Raw genomic sequence first — 23059 nt, forward strand, 5'->3', positions numbered from 1 at the left:
GTTGCAACAGTATGATCTTGAACAAGTCACTTAACCTTCGTGAGTCTTGCTTTCTCATCTGTGAAATGGTTCTAAGACCTGCCCTGCTCACTTCACAAGCCGATTATGGGGCTCAAATGACGTGAGAAAGTACTTTGAAAACTGAAGTGCCCTACACATGTAAAGCTTTGTTTTGTCCTTTCAAAAACAGTGGTTCAAGTTTCATAAGTGGGGCTTTACAGTATTAAGTTACTTCCATGGATCCAGCCATTTTAAAGCTACTAGTTGAGCTTTTCTTCCTATTTTCATTTTTCTGAAAACAATCACTTTTTTATTTACTGAACGGCCATAACTCTAGGTGAAAAAGAAGGCTTCTCTCCACTGTCTGATAGGATTACAACTTCAAGTTCACTAACATTGGAACTGCAGACCTGTCTTTGACACTAAGCAGGTGGTTGATATGGTAGACGTGGAGATGTGCCCCACTTTCCCTTTCAAGGAAGGACTTGCTGCCCAGGGACAGAGAGTGAGGGTATGGCTCTGATTTGAGAACCAACTGGCCCAAGGTCACACTCTTCCTGAAGCAGCCCACAGCTGCCCTGTGACTTGGTAAGACTGGTGTGAAAGCCAAGCCCATTCTGACCTGACAAGGGACACTCTAATGGACAATACTCAACTCACAGATCCACAAAGTGTTGACCAAGGCTTTGCAAGACTGCACTAAGTTGGACTTCTCCCTCTACCTAATCCAGCTTCTTCTATTTCCTTCATAGATACTGATCCCTAATAAACATCTTGCACCCCAAATTCCATCTCAGCATCTGTTCCAGGGACCCCCATCTGTGATAATTGGCTATGATGCACTGGGAGGGCAGGATGGGGGGGGTGGGGGGGGCGTGTTTATCACAAACAAAGGAAATGAAGCACAGAAAGGGTAGAGGGAGAATTTGAAATAACACTACTGTATAACCTCGGACAGCTCCGTGTCTAACAATACTTGGGTAACTCTCAGATACTGCACCTATGGCAGGTGGAAAGCTGTTGTTACTTCCCCAACTTAGAGCAAAATCTTATAGGGGAAGCAACATCTTCTATTCTTCCTCTCAATTCTAGAGATGGCTTGATTTGATGATCTCACCTTGAGGTACCAAAGGCTGGCTTCTCAAAAAATGTAAATACCTGCTAGGTATCATACAAAAACTCCAGCTAATGTCATGACTAGCCAAATTATCTAAATGTTAGTCATGGTTCTATTTTTCAACTACTTTTTAATGTGCTATGAAAAAAAAATGGCATTTTCTAGAACTAAATGTCTTCTCATTTCATTTGGAAAGATGGGTTTGAAGGCTGAGATTTAGCCTGGTGGAGGTCAGAGATGATTTCTTTAGTGACAGAAGCCACTGCAAATCCTACCAATAAAAGGTAATCTTTGAAAATGAAAATCCGTCATTTCCCAACCCAACCTCCCACCCCAACACATACACTTAAAACTCTTAACTAACGTCCCATTTCTCCTACAATAAAGACCCCAGTCCTACAAGTTCTCACCTACAGAATCTGGCCCCTAACTCAGTCTCCAGCCTCACTTCATTCCCCTTTCCTCTTTGCTCCCTATGGTCTTTCTCCTAGAGCCACATGGGACTTCTTACGGTTCCTCAAATAAACGATGGTACTTCCTGCCGTAGGATATCACATGTACTGTCCCCTCTGACTACAACTCTCCCACTCACACCTAGCTAACTACTGCTAATCTTCAGATTCCAGCTCAACCACAATCACTTCTTCAGGGAGACCTTCCCTGACCCCACACTCCACATCTAAGACAGGTTTCTCAGTGATTAGATCTCACAGAATAGCACTCCTTTCCTTCAGGTCTTCTATCTCATTGTCGCATTTAGAATTATACCCTCACACAATTACTTGACTCATTCCTTCTCCCCACTTAGACCACGGCCTTCAGGAAAACAGGAAGAGTGTCTGGTTTTTCTCTCCGTCCTATTTCTAGTTCCTAGCACAGTTCCTGACAAATAGTAAGCACCTAATTTGTTGAATAAATGGATAAATGAATGAGTGAGTGAACGAAGAAAAAGAAATTTCTGACTCTTTTTGTTTGTGAAGCTTGAAGTTCATGGGGTTAAAACGTAGAAATGTTGAGCTAAAAACCCAACGCAGTTGAGCAAAAGATATATTTTGGTGGCAACTGTTACAGAGATTTACTCCCCAATCCCTGGCAAGGAGGAAGGGTGGGGTGGGGAGGCAGCATCTAGCACCATCAGGAGTCACAGCATACCTGCCAACCTCATCACAGAGGATGACAATCCCCAAGATCAGGCCTGAGAGTAAATGAAAATTATTCACTTCATCGTCATGAGGAAATGCTGTGGCCTTAGAGTTAGAGTATATTCTTGAATTGGGTATTTTTCTCCAGGGCCCTAAAGTTTACTAGCTGGAATCATTTTTTAAGGACCATCCTATTTAACCTTTGAAAATGAAGCATCTGTCTTTTAATGGAAAAGCTCCTTCTCATTGTAAAGATAGCTCAGAATGTTCTTGGCTTTTTTGGTCTCCAGAAAAGGAAAGTCAGATATCTTCCTGTGTCCTCACTGTATCTTGAACCTCTGTGTCAACAAAATAGGCCATATTAATAGCGAATTTTTTTTTTTTTAGAATTACTTATTAGGAAAAGTACCAGCCCATCCTGAGAAACATTAGGTAGGGCAGTCTACACAGATGTATCTACCCCTAAAGGAGTCATGGGAGGCTTAGGAAGCCAGAGATGGAAAGGTTCCAGACAGCCAATCTCAAAGCCACTATGTTCAGAAAAGAGGCCAAGCTTACCATACATTGAAAAGTTCTATTCCTCAGAAAACATCAAAAAAAAAAAAAAAGGTAATTAGCTAATCAATTTATTAATCTGATATTCTTATTTGGCATAAGCCCCTCCTGTGTCACAGTAAAGAGAGGTCTCCTTCTTAAGCATACTATAACCCAACAAAAGAAGTAAGATCTAGAAGAACTAAGATGTTGGTAAACAGGCCAAAGCACAGCAAGGGTGTCAGCAAGTTCATAGGCAATAGCACTAATGTCCACTGAGTGTTTACTGTATGCCAAGTGCTCTAAATGTGTATTCTCATTAAATCTTCACAAGCTATGAGATGGATATGATTACCCTCTCCTTAGAAAAGCTGAGTAAGGGACGCCTGGGTGGCTCAGGTGGTTGAGCCGCTGCCTTCGGCTCAGGTCATGATCCCAGTACCCTGGGATCGGGTCCCACATCCGGCTCCTTGCTTGGCGGGGAGCCTGCTTCTCCCTCTGCCTCTGCCTGCCACTCTGTCTGCTTGTGCTCACTCTCGCTCCTCTCTCTCTCTGACAAATAAATAAAATAAAATCTTTAAAAAAAAAAAAAGAAAGAAAGAAAAGCTGAGTAACATACTCAAGGTTGTAAACATCAAAAGCAGTTTCAAGCTTCGTTCTGATTCCAAAGTCCATGCTTCTAGGCTCCGAGTCCCTGAGGCTTCCAGAATTCAGGAAGGCAAGGCTTGATGAGGGACAGGGTTCTGAGCTAGGCCTGAAATGGGCACAACTCTAAGATAGGACAGAGAAGAAGTGTCAGTGCACGGAGCTGGTGGAGTGAGGATGTGGAGAGAAGACAGAGAAGAAAGGGGAAAGAGAACAGAGAAAGGCCAGTTGCTTGGACACAGCCATCTTGGGGGGAGGGATGAGTGAAGACACCTGCCTGGTAGGCCATAACAACTTGCCCTACCCTTCTCCTTTCCAATAAAATATTATATTCCTACACAGAAAGACTTGAAGAAGGAACTGGAAGAAGTGGTGAGTCGAGGAGGAACCTTGTCTTCCCTTTGCTCTTTCTGCCTCTCTGCTCTCTCTGAGTGCAGTACCCAAGCACTCCACCCAGCCGGCCCAAAGTCCATGCCACAAACTTTTCGAGCCCTACATCCCAAGAAGAGTAGCATCTTCACGTGAGCTCATCAGATAAAGCCTGGCTGGTTCCAAATAGAACTGGAACACCACTGCCCTACTGACTATGGGCTCCGAACCAGAGGGGTTGAAGGCATGTAGGGTAGGCTGCGGTTACTCTCCCCAGTGAACAGGCAGCCTTCCAAGGAAAGTCGCTCCAGTTCGGTGGCACAAGTAGAGTTTTGTGCTCTATTTGTGCCACTACCACTAGGCTTACTACCACTAGGCACACGTCGTCTTACACAGACATACGTTCACTATACAGCCATTTGTTCATTCACTCATTCAATAGGGAATTATTGAACGGCAATTTCAAGCCGAAGACTGTGCCTGGTGTTGGGGGAGACAAGGTCAAACAATATGTGGCTCCTAACCTCAGAAGCTATATACTTTGTTATTGTTGGTGGTGGCCTTCCTCATGGACACAGTCAGGCCGTAGTAACTATAATGAACATTAGGATAAAGAAAGCTCAGCAGGTTCTGTGGGACTCCAGCTGCTCACACTGCAAGCTGCTTGCCTCGTTCATTTCTGTACTTCCAATGCCCATCACTATGCCTGACATACAGTTCATTAACTTTTAGTGAATTAAATGAAGATCTTACTGAACCTGATTCCCAACTCTTTCTGTGGCTTCTATCCACTGGTTTAAGCCTGGCATCCTAAGCCTGGATGAGATAAGGATACATGGCATTCTTCAAATAGATCACAGTATGTTTGAGTTTGGAGAAACTGGACAGATTTGTCTGTATCACCTCGGTTCCCTCCTAGACATCTTGTCCCTGTAGTTGAGGTCCTTCATGAACCACTTGGAACTTCATGCTTTCCTAAGTCCTCCTCATCCCGGATGCTCTCCTAAGAATATGCAAAGTTTGTCAATGTCCCAATAAAAACTCGGGAATCCAGACCTTGATACAGAACTGTGACAGCTTCAGCTAGCTGATGGCAGGGGTCCACCTCCTCCTTTGAAATAATGGGCTGTGGAAACAGAAATCTTGGCTTCTGATTGGGGTCTTCCAACACCACTAGGGTATCCTGTAGGGTCTGGGGCTGCAGGGAGGCAGAGCCATTTGGGGAAAGGTGAGAAATGGGGTGGAGAGGTCCTCTGAGGAGGTTGAGCCATGACTCCGCACTTCAAGGATAGTGATCCTTGAGGTATAGGCATGTGAGCTGACAGGAAAAGGAAGGGGTAACTAGGAGGCTTGAGGCAACTGTCCCCTCAAGCAAGGCAGGCTAAGTAAGGTCCAGAAAGAGCCTAGCCAGGGTCCCAACTCTTCAGCCAGAAAGCACCTCAGAATCTATTCAGAGTGGTCTTGGGGCATGCGCAAAGCTCTTCAGCTGAGTAATAGCAGAATGGGGTTAGAATCAGTTCTCCCGATTTCCACCCTGGAGTTTTTTTTTTCTCCTCACCCTGCTGTCTCCCAGATATGGATCTCATGTCAGAGTTCTTGGCCTGTCACATCCTAGAAATCTCCTTCACAGAGGACCCCTTCTCAGACAGAGCAAGGCTTTTCTCGTTCTGATGGGTGGCCTTTTTAATCCTCCAAAGCCAACTGTCTCCTTGTCTCTCTCCATCCCCTTCCTCCGAAAGATCTCATGGGGCTCAGTGGCCACGTGATGGGCAGCCTGGGTCCCTGCCCAGCAGCAAATCTAGGGACAGTGGGCATATATCTTGGCATCTGGGCATGCTGACCCTTTTCTCCAGAGAGGTCAGCGTGTGGGGAGAAGGGAGTGGAATTCAGTGACTTCTAGCGCCTTAAGAATTCCTGCTCTCCCCCTCAGTCTGACCCTCATTCTGCGGGCCTGGGCCACAACAATGCCCACAGGCAGGGCAGTGAGAAAGGGAGGGAGACCTGGGTTTGCCTGTTTTCTTGGCCAGGCACCAGGAGCAAGAGCCCGGCCCACCTCTCCCCCGCGCCGGCCATCTCCACTTGCTCCTCTCCCCCTCTCCCCCGCCTGTCCCTCCGGGTTGCTCAGGCGCCACCACTACTGTCCCCAACCCGCCCCGCCAGCCCGGGCAAAGGGCAGCGTGACTCACGGCGCTGCCACCAGCCCACGGCTTGCCCGCGGCGTATATAGGCTGCCCGGTGGGAGGCGGCGAGCCCTGCCCGGCCCGAAGTGCGCAGAGCATGGCCAGGGGCGCGGAGCGAGGCCGCGGGGGCTCCGGCTGGGGGCTGCGGGGCGCGCTGGCGGCGGTGGCGCTGCTGTCGGCGCTCAATGCTGCGGGCACCGTGTTCGCGCTGTGTCAGTGGCGTGGGCTGAGCGCGGCCGTGCGGGCGCTGGAGGCTCAGCGCGGCCGGGAGCAGCGCGAGGACAGCGCGGTGCGCTCCTTCCTGGCTGAGCTGAGTCGCACGCGGCGCAGGGCGCCCGCGCCACCCCCGGACCCCGCCAGCGCCGCGCGCAACAAGCGCAGCCACAGAGGGGAGCCCGCACCACACATCCGCGCCGAGAGCCACGACATGCTGATGATGATGACCTACTCCATGGTGCCGGTAGGCGGGGGCTCAGCTCCGCGTGGCGCCTCCGCCCGGGGCGGGTGGTGGGCAATGTGGGGAGACAGGCCCGGACGCCCTGAGCTCGCTCCCCTGGCTAGAGGGAGGGTCCTGGGCGTGAGCCCGGCTGGGGAGGTCACCCCGGCAGGCAACTTAGCCCTTCCGTTTTCTCCTCTGTTAAATGGGGGAGGGCGTGAAGGGCTGTCTTCCACCTCTGACATCTTTGGGTCTGAAAACACGGGGTGCAGGCAGAGTTTAAGAGAGACTGCTTTCCTTCCTAACTCTGGATTAAAGTTTTCACCATCTGAGGTGAAGGGAGCCACAGCGGCCCTGGACTTTGCCTGTGAGACACGCTGGAGCCCCCCTGAGAGCACAGGGAAGACATTTCTGGGAGCACAGACATCTTCAATAAAAGGGTTCTTTACCTGGCTTCAGCAAGTGGTCTGGCTTTTCACCTGACCATCCCTTCATCCCTGTTGAAGGGAAAACAATCAGCCCTATTTTACCAGTCACCTGGAAACTTGGTGCTGAGAAAGTTGCTCTTGGGTCTAAAGCGATTCCAAATGGGAGAGATCAAAATGGAGAAATTTTCTTAAAATCCTCTGTGAAAGCTGAGATTCTCATGTGGGCTCCAGCAGGTCTATAGAACTCCAGAAATTACCAGTGTGCACTTAGGGGCCGTGCATCTGGGTAGAGTCCATGGCTTTTCATTAGATTTTCATTAGATTTGCACTCCTCCTAAAAGGTTTAAGAAAATCTGCTCTTAATGTCTTTAAAGCAAAACCTCAAAAATCTTTTTTTTTTCCAGTTTGAAGTTTCTTTGCTTTTGCTGATTTTTAACTCAATAATTATCTAATGATTACATTTAGATCATATGGCCTTTCCCAATTCTGTTTCATTACCCATTACGACTGCACTTGTCTTATTTCATTTTACAACTACAAAGATTTCACTTCTGGCACCCCAAGTCAAGTGTGAGCGATACTTGGGAATCCTAGGGATTTGAAGATAAACTCATTTAAAGCTTCTGCATCAGGAAAAGCTTTTTGTTAAGTATCTCATACAAGTTGAAATGCTTTTACAACCACATGATGGAAGTACTAGATACTGCAAATACATCTTTTGAGAGAGATCAAATTTTCCATTCCTGGCTTCATTTTTTTTTTTTTTTCATCCGTGTTATCATTTAAAAATCTGGGCCCAAGCCCAAAAAAAAAAAAAAAATTTAATTAGATGTCTGATTTTTTTTTTTTTTTTTTTGACAAAGAGAGACACAGCGAGAGAGGGAACACAAGCAAGGGGGAACAGGAGAGGGAGAAACAGGCTCCCCACCAAGCAGGGAGCCCGATGCAGGGCTTGATCCCAGGAACCCCGGATCATGACCTGAGATGAAGACAGATGCTTAACGACTGAGCCACCCAGGTGCCCCCAGGCAAAAAAAAAAAAATTTAAAGACCTCTGTAAAGTGAAGAAATCTCCTTTCAGGGAATTAACTCTTTCTCTTGACTCTCTACCATGCATTTTGAGGATTTTTTGAAACCCTTCAAGAAGGATGCATCTGAGCATCAACATTTTATATTTTTAATCCTGATTTTAGGGTAGAAGCTTGCGTATTAAAGCTTATTCAGTCACTAACCCAAGAGAACAGAGATCCATTTCTGTCTCAATCTGAGAGCTAGATTTAACTATCACCACCTGCTCTGTTAGAGGTCAGAGAGCAGAAACATCACATTTGTTGGGCTGAGAGGCATTCATAGGTTATCACCAGCTCATCCCCCATTGTAATGGGTATGCTTTGAGGGAATTTCCATGCCGGTTGGGAGAGAGTAGCTGTCTTAATGCTGGTTGTTCTCAAGTTCTCAAGCAGTAGGGAAGGGGGTCACCTGGAAACACACTGAAGCACAGATTCCACGGTCCCACCCGCGAACTTATAAAATGATCATCTCCAAAATTGTCTTCCTTAGTAAGTATGCGACTCCCCATTCTCCCACCTTCCCAGCCCCTCGGTGAGTTAGATACAGGTGATTGCAGGTGCCACTCTAGAAAGCTCTAGGTCACTCTACTGTAATAAGCAGGTGAATACCTTGACAATCTTGTTCAAATGCACATTCTGAATCAGAAGGCCTAATTTCCAGCTTGAGATTCTGCATTTCTCATAGGCTCCCACTGAAACCAATGTTGCTGTTGTGAGGACCTCACTTTGAACAGCATGGTTCAAGAGTGGTGGTTGCACACTGAAATCACATAGGGAGCTTTCAAAATGACTGATCCCTAGATCCCACTACCAGAAATTCTGAGTTCACGGTTAGAGGTGCAGTCTGGCATGCCTGGACATTGACAGGCCTTCCTGCTGACAGTGAACAACATTGAGCATCTTGCTCTCACCATGTCTCTTTGAGGCCTCTGTCTGCTTCAAGCAGAGGTACCCATTTTATTGCTGAAAGCCCTTTACTTTATTCTAGCATCATTCATCTTGGCACATTTTTCTCATTTTTACTCCCTGTTTTTTTTCCTCAGAATACAGAATAATTCACATGAGGAAACAGTGTTTTAAAGGGTACTTTCAGGGCTGCCTGGGTGCCTAATTCAGCTAAGCATCTGCCTTTGGCTCAGAGCATGATCCCAGGGTCCTGGGATCAAGTCCTATGTCAGGCTCCCTGCTCAGCAGGGAGTCTGCTTCTCCTTCTTCTTCTCCCTCTGCCCCTGCTTGTGTGCACTCTCTCTCTCAAAGAAATAAATAAAATCTTTAAATAAATACATACAGAATCTTAAAAAAAAAAAAAAGAAAGAAAGAAAGCTCTTTCATGGGCACCTCTACTAGAAAAGTTGCTTAGAGAACTGTTTAGTATACAGTATGGAAATCAGTGTGCACACTCCTTATGGTTGAAGTCACATCCCCCCCTCCCCCCGTTTTACAGCACCAGTAGGTTCTGAATGAGGATGAGATCAGAGGTCCCCTCACTGTGGTTCCATGTCTTTAAAGACAGAGAAAGCAAGAAATAAGCTAATGTCAGCAGACTAATGTCAGCATTTTAAAAAGTCTTCCAAATGGCTCATTTATCTAAGATGAGCTTCCTCAAGCTATCTGACAGTCCAGAATTCTGTGCTTTTGGCTGAAAGTATATCAACTCAGCATGGAAATTTCGGTTAGCACATTCTGCCCAGAAACTGGTTGTTAGAAGGGCAACATAACTAGTCATTACTTAGAACAGTTAGTTTCGTACAACCAAACACATTAAACCCTTCAGAGTAAATGGATACTTTGGAGAAAAGTAATAAGGGTCCTGGGTACCACTGAGCTAGACCAATGATGGGAAGCCATCTGCCAGGAGCTCCCGCAGGTGAGGGGGCTCCCGTCTAGTCCCCATCCTACCTCACACCACTCGCATCTCGCTTCTCCCATCAGCTGCTCTCTCATCCCATTTTCCAGGTCTTATGCTTATTGATGTTCTGGGAGCCTCGTCATCCTGTCCAAAATCTAGGGTCAAGCCCCCAGTAGGAAAAAGATTTTACTCCTCACAATATGTGTCATAACAAGCTCCAAATGGGTTGAAGATTTACGTTTTTAAAAAACGAAACCCCGAAACTACTGGAGGAAATATGGGTAAATGCGTTTTTAATGTTGGAATAGGGCAAATCTTTCTTTCCAACAAATCAAAAGCCAGAAGCAAAGAGTGAATACATTTAACTACAGCTTGAAAAGCACACACAAGAACAACAAAACATCTGGATGGCAAACAACAACAAAAACAAACATATACCTCACAAACGTAGGCAAAAGATAAAGGACAAACTGGGAAAAAAATATTTGCACCTCATATCATAGATGCAGGGCTAATCATATATATATATACACACATGGGGTGGGGAGATATATATGTATATAATTCCTATAAGTTTATAAGAAAAAACCAAGAATTTAATAAGAAAATCAGCAGAAATAGGGATCCAATAGGAAAATGGAGCATAGTTCTCAATAAAAGAAATACAAATGTCTCTAGGTAAACATGTGAGAAAAGATGTCTTGGTTTTAAAATGCAAATTGCACCTTGTCTTGAAACATAATTTTTACCTGTCTAACAAAACTACAAAAGTTTAACCACACATTCTCCCGGGGAAGTGGAAGGGAAGTAGACAGGCTTTTGCATTGCTGTCTGGACCACAAAATTGTACAACGCATGGGCAAGGCAATTTGGCAGTACCTAAAAATATTATAAACACATTTACCCTGTGACCCAGCAGTCTCAATTGTGGGGATTTATCCTGCATGACAGACTTTATCACCTATGAAATGACATATGCACATATTCACTGTAGAATTTTGGTAAAAGCCAAAGACTATTCACAACCTGTGCCCATCCATATGGAATTATTTCATTTTATTATTTTTTTTAAATCTTTTTTTAAAAAGATTTTATTTATTTATTTGACAGACAGAGATCACAAGTAGGCAGAGAGGCAGGCAGACAGAGAGGAGGAAGCAGCTCCCTGCTGAGAGCCCGATGTGGGGCTCAATCCCAGGACCCTGGAATCATGTCCCAAGCTGAAGGCAGAGGCTTTAACCCACTGAGCCACCCAGGCGCCCCTGGAATTATTTTAATAAGCCAACCTGTGCACTCAGTGGGAGAGGTAGCTGTAAAATGAGAATGAGGAAATTCTCTGTGTCCTGTTATTGGAATAATCCTTAGGATATATTCTAAGGGAAGAAAGCAAGACAGAAAAAATATATATATTGTATTACCTCGTGTAAGGAAGAAGTGGGAAAATAAGTGAAGATATTAACAAAAGTGCTTTACTTAGGGTGGGTGGGCATTAGATGGGATTGAGCCTCTCACTGTGTGGCTTTGTGTATTTGTGTATTTGTTGACTTTGGAACCATGTGATTGTGTTACTCTAATTGTGAGTGAAAAGGCCATAACCACAAAGTTACATGGGTGCTGCCCCTGGACTAGGGGGGTAGTAGGGCATGGTGGAGACTCTGCCACCCTGAAGTTTGCTCTCTTTCTAAAAGGGTGGAGGGCGTGCTCTCCCTGGTTGTTCCTATACAAAAGCAAGAGCTCAGTGTGCCTGATCTTTTGATTTTTTTTTTTGAAGTGAAAAACCCTGACTTTTTATGTAAAATCTCTTGGCTTTGAAATATTGACCGAAAAATTCCAAAAAAATTGTTTTTAACTGGCTGAGCGTGTTGGCCAAACAACACTCACATTGTTAGGGGCCATGTTAGGACTACCAAGCTTAGTTCCCAGCAGTCTCATCTTATAATCATGCATGGTTTTGAACAGAAATGGCCTTATTTAACTCCACCACGTCCCCCTCCCCCACGGAGTTCCCATCCTGGTTCTGCAAGGGTACTAGTAACTGTGCCATTGTTATTGTTGGTTGAGTGGAGCTAGGTTTCTTTGTGTGTTTTGTTTGGTCTGGGTTTTGTTTAGTTTTTTGGCTGTTTCTAAAAATCAACCCCATCTTCAGTGGATGGAGATTTCCCAGCACTCTGGCTTTTTCAAAAGCCTGTGGTCCAGTTCTGAGGATAGTTCTCAAGGAAGAAATGCCTGCTGTCTTGAGCTGTCTAACGCAGTATTGTAACAGACAGAGCTTTTCATGATGAATGTAATGAATTACATGGATCTATACATTATCTCATTTATGGGGTGGAATCACGTTACCTATAGCCACAGGTCCTGCTTGCAGAGATGCTAGCTCCCTGAAAGGCCTAAATTGGCTGTGTCAGGGTTTACCTCCCTTTCCTACCTCTTGGAGTCAGTCAACTCCAGATGGTGTAAAAGCTGAGGATTCAGACCAGGGGACAGTAGACTGTGCCCTATAGCCAAGTCAAGCCTGCCACCTGCAAGCCCACAAAGTAAGAATGATTTTTTACACCTTTAAAGGGTTAAAAAACCAAAAGAAGAAGAATATTTTGTGACATACAAACATTATGTGAAATTCAAATTTCAGTCATCATAAATAAGGTTTTGTTGGAATACAGCTCTGCCCGTTTGTTCACATATCGTCTGTGACTACTTTCACACAACAACAGCAGAACTGAGTAGTTGCAGTAGAAACCATATGGCCCACAAAGCCTAAAATATTTTCTTTTTGGCCCTTTATAGAAAAAGCTTGCCAACTCCTCATTAGACTGTCATCCATCAGAGTGGAGATGACACTGGGGGTTGTTCCTTTGGAGAACCTAAGCAACGAAATCAGGGTTGTTCTAGGATTGGGTTAACCCTGGGTTTTTTAAAATTTGGGGTTTTTTGTGTTTTGTTTTGGTTTTGGTTTTGGTTTTTAGCTTAAGGGTAGAATTTAGTGATTCATAGTCGCATATAACACTATAACACCAAGGCTCATGAGATATATCACATGCCCTCCTTAATGCCCATCACCTATTTAGCCCAACCTCCCACCCACCTTCCCTCCAGCAGCCCCCAGTTTGTTTTCTAGAATTAAGAGTCTCTTACAGTTTGCCTCCCTTTCTTTTTTTATCTTAGTTTATTTTCCTGTCCCTTCCCCTAATGTTTATCTATTTGTTTCTTAAATCCCATATGAGAATGAAATCATACGGTATTTGCCTTTCTCTGATTGACTTACTTTGCTTAGCATAATACCCCCTAGTTCCACCAACGTCATTGCAAATGCTTTGCAATTTTTGATGGCTACATAATTTTTGATGGTTACATAATATTCCTGTGTGTGTGTGTGTGTGTGTGTGTGTGTGTGTGTGTGTGTGATATCTTCTTTATCCATTCAACTGTTGATGGGCATCTGGGCTCTATCCATAATTTGACTATTGTAGACATTGCTGCTATAAACACTGCGGTGCAGTTTCCTCTTTGGATCACTACATTAGTATCTTTAGGGTAAATACCCAAAAGTGCAATTGCTGGGTCTTAGGGTAGCTCTGTTTTCAAGTATTTGAGGACCCTCCATGCTGTTTTCCAGAGCGACTGTATTAGCTTGCATTCCTACAACAGTGTAAGAGGGTTCCCCTTTCTCCATATGCTTGCCAACATCTGTTTCCTGACTTGTTGATTTTAGCCATTCTGACAGGGTTTTAAGACCTCACCCAAGGAGACAGAATCTAGAATTGAGCTGACCCAAAGAGCAGTCCTGCCTTGGAAGGGGGCTGCCGGGCCAAGCTGGCCCTCAGGCCTTTCGTTCCTTCTAGGCCAGCTCCCCAAGTCAAAAACAGTCATGTTAGGACAGCATTTAACCAACACTAACTCCATATCTAAGCCTTGCTTCAAACTCCATTGTTCTCTTCAATTCCAATTGAAGGGGGAGGTTTGTACCCCATTAGGTCCTATGGAACAGTCCCTGATGAGAGATCAGAGGCCTGATACAGAAGAACAAAAAAGACTGGGCAGCCAAAGGCACAAACCCGCATGCAGTGCCTGGGAGGTATGTCTCCATGGCTTTTGTCATAGCAGCAGGTGCATGTTGGCACTTGGGAAGTCACACCTGACACTGTGGTTGGTTTACATGTCAGAAGCCATTTCCGAGTGTCAGTTAAGGGTGGGGAAAACTTGAAGCTATGTGCCTGCATAGATTTTGTCTGCTGTTGATACTGTGAACACATGCATAAAATTAACTCATGATGGCACATTGAGGAAGTCAGGTGAGAGCTAGCTCCTTACTAGCTTCAAACACTTTATCAAAACGCATTTTGCATACATGGAAATAAGTCACTCAATGTAGATATACAGTTGTCATGATTCTCTAGGGACATGTGTAAACACAAGTGGGCCAAGACTGAGCACCTGGACCCATGAGAACAGAGCAGTTGTGTTGACCATGTGAATGGCATTCCTGCCTTTCCTTTAACCTATGCTGCCTCTATGCCAGGGACGGAAAGAATTTTTTGTCTTTGGAACTCAAAGCCACATGCCCCCCCACCCCGGAAAGACGCTACTCCACTCTGGGAAGACAGCAGAACCCCCAGGCCATCCCACGTGTTAGTGGCACTGCCCCCAGACCACGGGCTGAGAGATCTTCGGGCATAGGGCCCTTCCTGGGTGAGTTCCAGAATGACTTCTCAGATCATGAGGCTTCCAATGCCAGGAGGTTTTTTATCATTCCCAATGCCCTTGTCCCAGGATCTGTTCTACTGCTGGCGCAGGCTCACCAACAACACAATACTCCTGCCACCTTCAGCCATTGCATGGCAGCCCTAATTTGAGCAATCTGGGATTCCTTCCTCACTCTCAGATTCTCAGCCAAATTCTCCCTCCCTGATGGTTCCCTGAATACGTTGTGGTGGTGAGCAGAGCGAACTAGGGAGTCAGATGGATTCATACCCTAGGCCCACAGCCTTGTAGCTGGGTGACCTTGGATGAGTCTTAACTGCTCCAAACTTCAGTTTCCTCACCTGCAAGCTTGAGATAATAACGTGCACCTCATACTGTCCGTAGGGGGGTTAAGGGAAGGGAGGTATGTCAAGAACAGCACCTGGTGTAGTCACGTTCCCAGAGCTCTTCGTTGTTGCATTATGAAGATTCTTCACTCTTACTTTCACTCTTACTTACTTTGTTAGCCCTTCTTGTCCCATTATCTCAGCATCTTCTTTCTGGATTTATGGTTTATCACCAGTTCCCTCAGAATGCCAAGTTTTCTGTTCACATGTGCTTCTGTCAGCTGCTGCTTCGGGATCATATTTGGCTTCTTGATAGCAGACTGACATCACACCAGCCTAAATCACCTTGTCATGAAAGCAAAACAGAGTTAACCTTGATAGAATGACAGGGCTTCTCAAACTGGTCAGGATTTCCCAGGCCCCTATCCCTTCTACATGGCCACTGATGACCAGCTTTGACACCCACTACGAGAGAGTCATCTTGACCCCCTTTCTGAGTGGCTCAGCTGTTGTCATCCCCTACTGCTTACTGTCGGTGGCAGTCCTAAAAAATGTTTTGGTTTCTTTCATTTGGAAAACTGACAAAATGTGAGCTAAAGGTAGAGGGAAAACAACTTCCAAGAAAGAAAAACAATTTACTTCTTAGGGGTCTCATGTTCTCCAGGATTGGATTACCTATGTGGAAACTGTCAGAACAGGCTTCAGATCTGACAAAACACATTTATCTGAGAAAAAAAAAAGCTTTTTTTTTTCCCCCTCTGCATTCCTCAAACTCCTGTCCCCCCCCCCCCCCACCGCCTCCCCCATCGCTCCCATAGAAGAAATCCTTGGTCAAATCTCGTTGACATTTAAGCTTAATTTACATGCATTTTATCTACAGACTAAAGGTCATGTTGTGTGAAATAAACTGAAGTTTTTGGTTGTGATTCTGCTACAAAGAGAGCATTTTTCAGCCCATCAGTTGCTTTTATGTAGCTCTTTGGGTTTTAACAGCTCTGTATTTTAAGTAGAGATAATTTACTTCTAGTTTAACTAAAGTTCAACCACAATTTTCTTTACTGAAAGGTAGAGTTAAAACAACAAGACCAACTGAAGATCATTCAAAATGCAATTTGTGGAGTTTGTTCTGAATGCAATAGGTAGAGTAACCTTTCATCTGCCATTCAGAAAGTTTCCTGTGTTCACCAAAGTACTGGGAACTTTGGAGACCCTGCCTGGGTTGTATGTAAAGACATGAAGTACTTGGAGAAAAATTGTGGCTAGCTATACCTCAGCTAAAATGATGAACTGACAACTGCAAAATAATCCCCTGGTTTTTCATTAACTTGATGGATGACTGTTGGAATCTGGATTCATTTTCACTCAAAGGTGGAAATGCCTTCTCCCTCTAGGTAGCACTTGAGGACCTTGGAAACAATCTCGCTGAAAAGGGAGACCTTTAGTGGAAAATCCTTCATAGTGAGCTGTGTGGTAAGCATCAGGGCAGTCAAGAAGAGAGAAAATCAATTCTCACCAAAGTGATGAAGGAAGATTTCTTGGAGGAGACAGAACTTCAAGTGGACAATGTGGGTTTGGTAAGATTTGGGCAGGCAAGGAAGGTGAATCATTCCAAGGACAGAGAAGAACTTATGCCAAGCTCGAGGGACTAGAATGACAATGGTTACAGGCTAGAAGAGCAAGGGACCAAGAAGATCTTCCCGCACTGGAGAGTTTGGGCTACGGGGAGGGGAATTCCTTCAATTTACACTTTCGAGAAGTTGAGAATGAATCTGATAGACAATTGGGAGCATTGTAGATCTTTCAATGGGAAGGAGTCATGAAGAAAGTGGTTTTGTAGGATTGGTCTTGTGTGTAGTGCAGGACAGGCAGGGGAGAGACCAGAGGCAAGAAGAAAGGTGGGAAGTTATTGCCTCGATCCAGGCAAAAAAAGAATGGATGTCTGGCTAAGGTGGTGCCATCAGAAATGGAGAGTAAAATCTATATCCTACAAATTCCAAGACAGAAGAATTAAATTAAACTGGTAACTAATTGGATATAAGAAAGAGAAAGGAAGTATCTGGTCCAGATCCATCCAACACTGAGAAGAGTGAAGACATCACAAGCAGAATTGAGGAAACACTGAAGCAGGTTAATTCAGAAGTGAGGATACCAGAGGGCATCTTGGTGGCTCATTCAGTTAAGCTTCCGACTCTTGATTTCTGCTCAGGTCATGGTCTCGGAGTTCTGTTGGACTCCATGTTGGGCATGGGGCTTGTTTAAGATTTTCTCTCTGTCTCTCTCTTGTCCCCTCCCCAACCCTCTAAAAAATAACTTTAAAAAATTTTAAGTGAGGATGCTGAATTTTTTTTGAGATTAAATATGAGATGAAAAGAGGGAGAAAAAGGGTAGGAAGAGAGGTAAACTAAGAAAAGAAAGCATTCAGGGAAAGGAGAACATCCTGTTTCCAAGAACTCTGTGTTTGCTCTAAGAGAAAGAGCTTTACAAGCCTTAAAAGGAAAAGGCAGACCCAAAGCCTTTACAGTGAGTACTAGAATCATACTACATGTTTCCTCCTGGCTCCCTTTTAGGTGTTTGACCTTTCACAGGTCAAGCTCTCTGTGTCTCAGTTTTCTCATCCTTAAGAAGGCAATGGCAGCAGTGTCTACCATAAGGATTTAATTCAGTAACTCATGTAAAGTCCTTGGCATGGTGTCCACAACTCAGTATGTGTTAGCTTATTATTACTGATATTTTAGTATATCTCAAATGCTTCCTTTCTGAGCTTCAGGGAATTCTGAAACCTTGTAATAAAAATAATGCCATTTGAATCAAGGCAATTTGCCAAAAAAAGGGCAGATCCTAGGATGAATCTAAAGTTTGGAATCTCAGGAATCTTTGGAATACATATATATGTATGAATGAAATTCATATATATGTATTCCAATACATATATATGTATTCCAATGCATATATACGTATTCCAATACATATATACATATATATGTATTCCAATACGTATATACATACACACACGCACACACACTATATATATATATATTTTTTTTTTTAGGGAATTTAATTATATTAAATATAATTTGCAAATATCTTTATTCATGTCCAACGTGAACTCATGCATTTATTCTTTCACTAACCAAAATTTATTGAACCCTATAGGAACAACATATTTGTCAAACCAATGATCCCATTGTGTTCCAAGGCTAATAGAATCAATAATTATTTTGTGGGTGAGCATCTCGTCCCTAAGGACCTCCTCCAAATGTTTTCTGGAGTAACCACTTATAGCTATTCCCTGATACAAAGAGGAAGGAGGAGGGGGCTGAGCAAGGAGTAGATTGAAAAAACATCTTCACAAATGTTTTTGCTATGTACAAAGAATGCTGTAGGGCAGAGTTTGGGGATAATGGTTTAATTCATTGTCCATTCCCCCATCATTGACAAGTTACTTGTTATAGTTTATAAATACTTTTCTGACTAAAGGTAAGGATAAGAATGCTTAGATAAAAATCAGAAATTATCTGAAGATGCCTGTTGAAGGGAACAATGTGAGCACAAACTGTTGTTATTAATGGTTGGTGAAAGATTATTCCAGTAACACTCGTGCTTCAGAGAGCTCCATTAGAGGCCAGGAGGGGACAAGTGATTCTCAGTCACTTCAAAACACTTATCTTTTCCTTCCCTGACTCCTTCTGCACTTATATATCTATACCACACAAACTAAAACTCTGTGCACAGTTTTGGTCTCCAGTTTGTCACCTTCAGTCACCTTGTCTCTTTAAATACATCTCACCATTCTTTGCTATGCTTCTAGTGAGGTAGTTGACAAATACCTCTTCACTGATGAATTCATCTGCAACTCAACAAGTACACATCTAAAGAAGGTATCTGTCAGTTTCTGAATCTGGTTTCTTGCCCTGCTGAGAGTTTTGAAGGTGGACCCTGGAGCATTTTTAAAATTCCTTCCTCAGAATTCATGCTACTCACCAAATAGGAGATGGCGTCATGTATCGGTAAGACTTAGAGGCCTATTCTACCTGTCAGAGATTTGTTCATTCAATATGTGGTTATTGAGCACCTACTATGTCCCAGACACTGTTGTGGTTGTGTGTGAAATAGTCTGAAGAAAGCCTACAAATCCCCGCACTCTTGGACTTCATGTTCTGGAAGGGAAAGGCAGGCAAAAACCAAAGTACATAATTATCTACAGTATTAGAAGGTGATGAATGCTATGGAAAATGGTAAAGCAGGGGTGACGATTAGCAGGGGGAAGATGAAGATGGAATTATAAGTCATGTGGGTGGGGAAGGCCCCATTGAGAAGGTGGCATATGAGCAAAAACTTGAAGGAGGAGGAAGTGAGCCATGTGGATATCTGAGGAAGGGCCATTCAGACAGAGGGAACAGCAAGTGCAAAGGCCCTGAAGAAGGAGAATGGAGCAGAGAGAGTAGGAGGGAGAACTAGGTCAGAAAAGAGGTCAGACAGAAAACTGAAGGGACTGGAGAACAGTTCACATGTTGCTTTGTGGGCTGTTGTAAGGACACTGACCTGAAGGGAGAGTCTTTGGAAGATTTTAGGCAGAGGAATGGGAGAAGTGACCTACCTTTTCAACGAAATCACTGTGATTAGACTAGACTCTGTGTGGGGTCGGGGTGGGCAGTGGAAGCACGGAGGCTTTCTATGTAGCTGTTGTGATAATCCAAGTGAAAGAAGAGAGTGACTTAGATCAAGGTGCTGGCAGCAGATAGGGTAAGGAGCAGATACGGTAAGGAGTGGACAGTGTCTACATATGTCTGATGGTCAAACTGATTGAATTTTCTGACAGCGTGGGGGGAAAAATATTAAATGACCTCAAGGTTAGTGGCCATTAACTGAGACAGCAGAACTGCAGATGTTTGTGGGGAATATCAGGAGTTCAGTGTGGGGCCCATTAACGCTAAGATTTCCTTTAGAGGTCCACGTGAAGAAGTTGAAGAGGGAGCTGCATACGAGTCTGGGAAGGGGCCCCAGTTGGAAGTGTCCCCAGGTTATAGTAGAAATGCTGAATATGAGGATATTCATTACCTGGACCCTGGGAGGCTCTAACCAAGAATCTTCCCACTCCATATTAAACTCAGACTGTTTAAAAAAAAAAAAAGTCTTTGATAAACAACGAAATTAAACCAATTAACTGTATTGTGAGGCTTTTGTGCCCAGAGATTTTCTCTTATCCTTATAAGCACAGGGCCTGGTTTATCAAGTGTTTGTCGATGAGTACTTCTCAGTTAGAAATATCTTAGAAGTTTAGCAGAAGCCTTTAAGCAAGTAAGTAATTTGTAAGTTAATATAACAAACGCTAAGTGCCCATTTTGGGCAGTGAGGGTGCACACTGTGGGTGATGAGGAAGAAGAAAAGAAGCCCAAACATACTTATTGGCTAGTAGGAAGGAAGCACTTTTGACACAGAGCAAAGAATAATAGGACCCTCAGAGAAGTAAGACTAAAATCCAGTGGGCGGTCAGGGAAGGTTTCAAGAAGGAGGCAGCATCTGAGCCAAGCCTGGAAGGGTGGGGAGGACTTCACAAGGCAAGTGCTGGGCAGAAGCAAGAAGGCATTTCAACAGCTGGTGGTCTCTTTTAGCTTCAGCATGGTATGGGTCAATATAAAAATGTCTGAAATCTTTGCCTTCATTGTTGAAAATTATTTTGATTTTCCCTTCAATACTTTAAAGGGGCACCAGGGTGGCTTAGTTAGGTGTCTGCCTTCAGCTCAGTTCATATCCCAGGGTCCTGGAATGGAGTCCCGCAAGCCTGCTTCTCCCTCTGTCTCTGTCTGCTGCTCTCCCTGCTTGGGGAAAAAAAAAATGTTATCCCACTATTTTCTCACTTGCTTTGTTTCCAACAAGAAGACTGTTATTATCCTTGTCTTTGTTCCTATGTAGGATTGTGTCTTTTTTCCTCTGGCTACCCCTAAGATTTTCCTTTAATACATGTTTAAGCAGTTTTATTATGATATGCCTTAGTGTCATTTTCTTCATGGTTCCTGTGCTTGGGTTTTGTTGAGCTTGAAGGAGATACAGATCTATAGTTTTCTTGAAATCTTGGACAATTTTCTGCTACTATTTTTTCAAATATTTTTCTACCCCCCTCCCCACCCTGCCAGTCATGAACTCTGATTACACATGTGTTAGGCTACTTGGATTTGTCCCACAGCACATTGATGATCTGTTTACTTTTTAAGTCTTTTTTCTGTGTGTTTCATTTTGGCTAGCTGATATTGCTGTGTCTTCACATTCACCAAGCTTTATTCTGCAATGCCTAATCTGATTTTAGTCTCATTCAGTGCACTTTTCACCCAGACATTGTAATTTCCATTGCTATAAGTTTGAGTTAGTGTTTTTTATATTTTTTATGTTTCTACTTAACATGTGTAGTCTTATCGTTAGCATCTTGAATGTTTGGAATACAATTAAAATAACTGTTTTGTTGTCTTTGTTTCATAATTCATTTACATCATTTCTGGGTGAGTTTCAGTTGATTGATTTTGTTCCTCCCTCATTAAGGGTTGGTTCTATTTACCTGCTTCTTTGAAGATCTGGTAATTTGTTATTGGTTGCTAGATGTGAGTTTTACCTTGTTTTGCGTGCTTATAGTTCAATTAAGCACTTAGCTCTACACCCAGCATGGAGCCCAACATGGAGCTCAGTCTCATCCCTGAGATCAAGAGTTGGACGTTTTAGCCAACTGAGCCACCCAGAGGCCCCAATTAGGCTCCCTTTGATTATACCAAGGGGAAGAAAACGCTTGGCCTTGGGTAATTTCCACATGGTTGACAGGTCACTGAGGCTTTGAAGGTTAAGTTGCTCAAGATCACAGAGCCAGCAAGTAAAAGAACAGGAATTCAGATCAGATGGAGCTGGATCTGATTCCAAAGACTGTGTTCTTTGTACCGTACCTTGTGGCCTTGGGTATTTTCTGTCTTTTCATTTTGTTTCTAGAGTTTTTTTCTTTTGAAGGGGGTTGAAAATTTTTTATTTCATATACTCACATCTATAAAGCCTTTCATTTAGAGGCTCTTCTTTTGCTTTTATGCTTAGAATGTTGTTCCCCATCTCAAGATCGTAAGATCAGATCGTCCCCTCTGTTTTCTCATAGTTACATATAATTTCATTCAGAAGCTATTCCATTAGATTCACATGTGTTTGAACTATACAGAAATAAAAACGAATGTTCTTTTCCCTTTAAGAAACAATTGGCCAGAATTAGTCAATAGATTGCTGGATGTGAAAATAGGCAAGATAACTTCTTAAAGTATGGGCCAAGATTTGAGCTTAATAACTTGATTTAAGTTACCTTTTGTTTGTTTGTTTGTTTAAATGATGGGTGCTGTGGAGAGAACTGTCTCAAGATAGATACAATGTCACATTGTCTCTGTGTTTGCATCTGTCTCCCATTTGGTAGAAGAAAGTGTTCTGAGCCTTCTCTGGGAGTGGTCCAGGTTTCTGGTTCTGGAGCTGGGTCAGCCCATTGGTGCCAGGATGCTGTTTGCTGCCAATGACTCTCCCCCAGCCTCTCAACAGAAGGAAAAGCAAAAGGTCTGGCCATTCCTGAGCAGCAGCTACTTGAACAGCAGACAGGATGAGATTGAGAACCTGGGGCTTGTTGGTGCCTGGTAGAAGAAGGGAAAAGCTTAAGAAGGGGGTCATAATGACCAATGGCAATTTCTGCTCAGTGGGTTAGGGAGCTTATTGATTTGTCTGGCGGTTTTTATAAATCTTACTCCATTTTACATTTTAAAGGAGCAACTAGACTTTAGTCTAATTTTTTTAATGACATGAATTAATGATTTTTTGAAAAGTAGAACCACCTCATTTATGTGCAAATCATGAAGTATCTTTATATAACATCAACACAAACATAAAAAGTTGTCTTTATGAGGGCATCATTACTTGCCCCAGCTCCTCTCTGGGTAAGTATTGTCATGAGTCCTATTTTGTCAAGGGTCCGGGTCGCTTCTACAAGATCCTGAGCAGTCCACAAGAAATATCAAATATCTGCCACCACTGTTTGACCTGAGGTCAGAGCCCAGAGACGTCTTCGAAGCACACCCAGGGGAGGAAATGCTCCTTCAGGAACTTAAACTGCACATTTTCAGATGTTCCCAGTGTTAATAAATGTCCCCAGGCCCTGATCCCAGCTCAAAGCCATTTTGCCAAAGACGTCAGTGAGGATGTTTGCTGGAACCACCTCTTCCCAACTGGGATTGTTGATGAGTCCTGAGCCCAACCCAAGCG

At 43.7% G+C, this 23059-nt stretch overlaps 1 protein-coding gene across 1 annotated transcript in view; it reads left to right on the forward strand.

Moving 5' to 3' along the window:
- Positions 1-6084: 6084 nt before the first annotated feature.
- GLDN (gliomedin) overlaps positions 6085-23059 on the forward strand; it is a 65128-nt gene continuing 48153 nt past the window's right edge. The window contains exon 1 of the mRNA XM_032343727.1: positions 6085-6447. Coding sequence (XP_032199618.1) covers positions 6085-6447 — 363 coding nt within the window. The remainder of the gene's footprint in view (positions 6448-23059) is intronic.

The sequence above is a fragment of the Mustela erminea genome, chromosome 5, assembly GCF_009829155.1.
Source record: "Mustela erminea isolate mMusErm1 chromosome 5, mMusErm1.Pri, whole genome shotgun sequence".
In the NCBI taxonomy this organism is placed as follows: domain Eukaryota; kingdom Metazoa; phylum Chordata; class Mammalia; order Carnivora; family Mustelidae; genus Mustela; species Mustela erminea.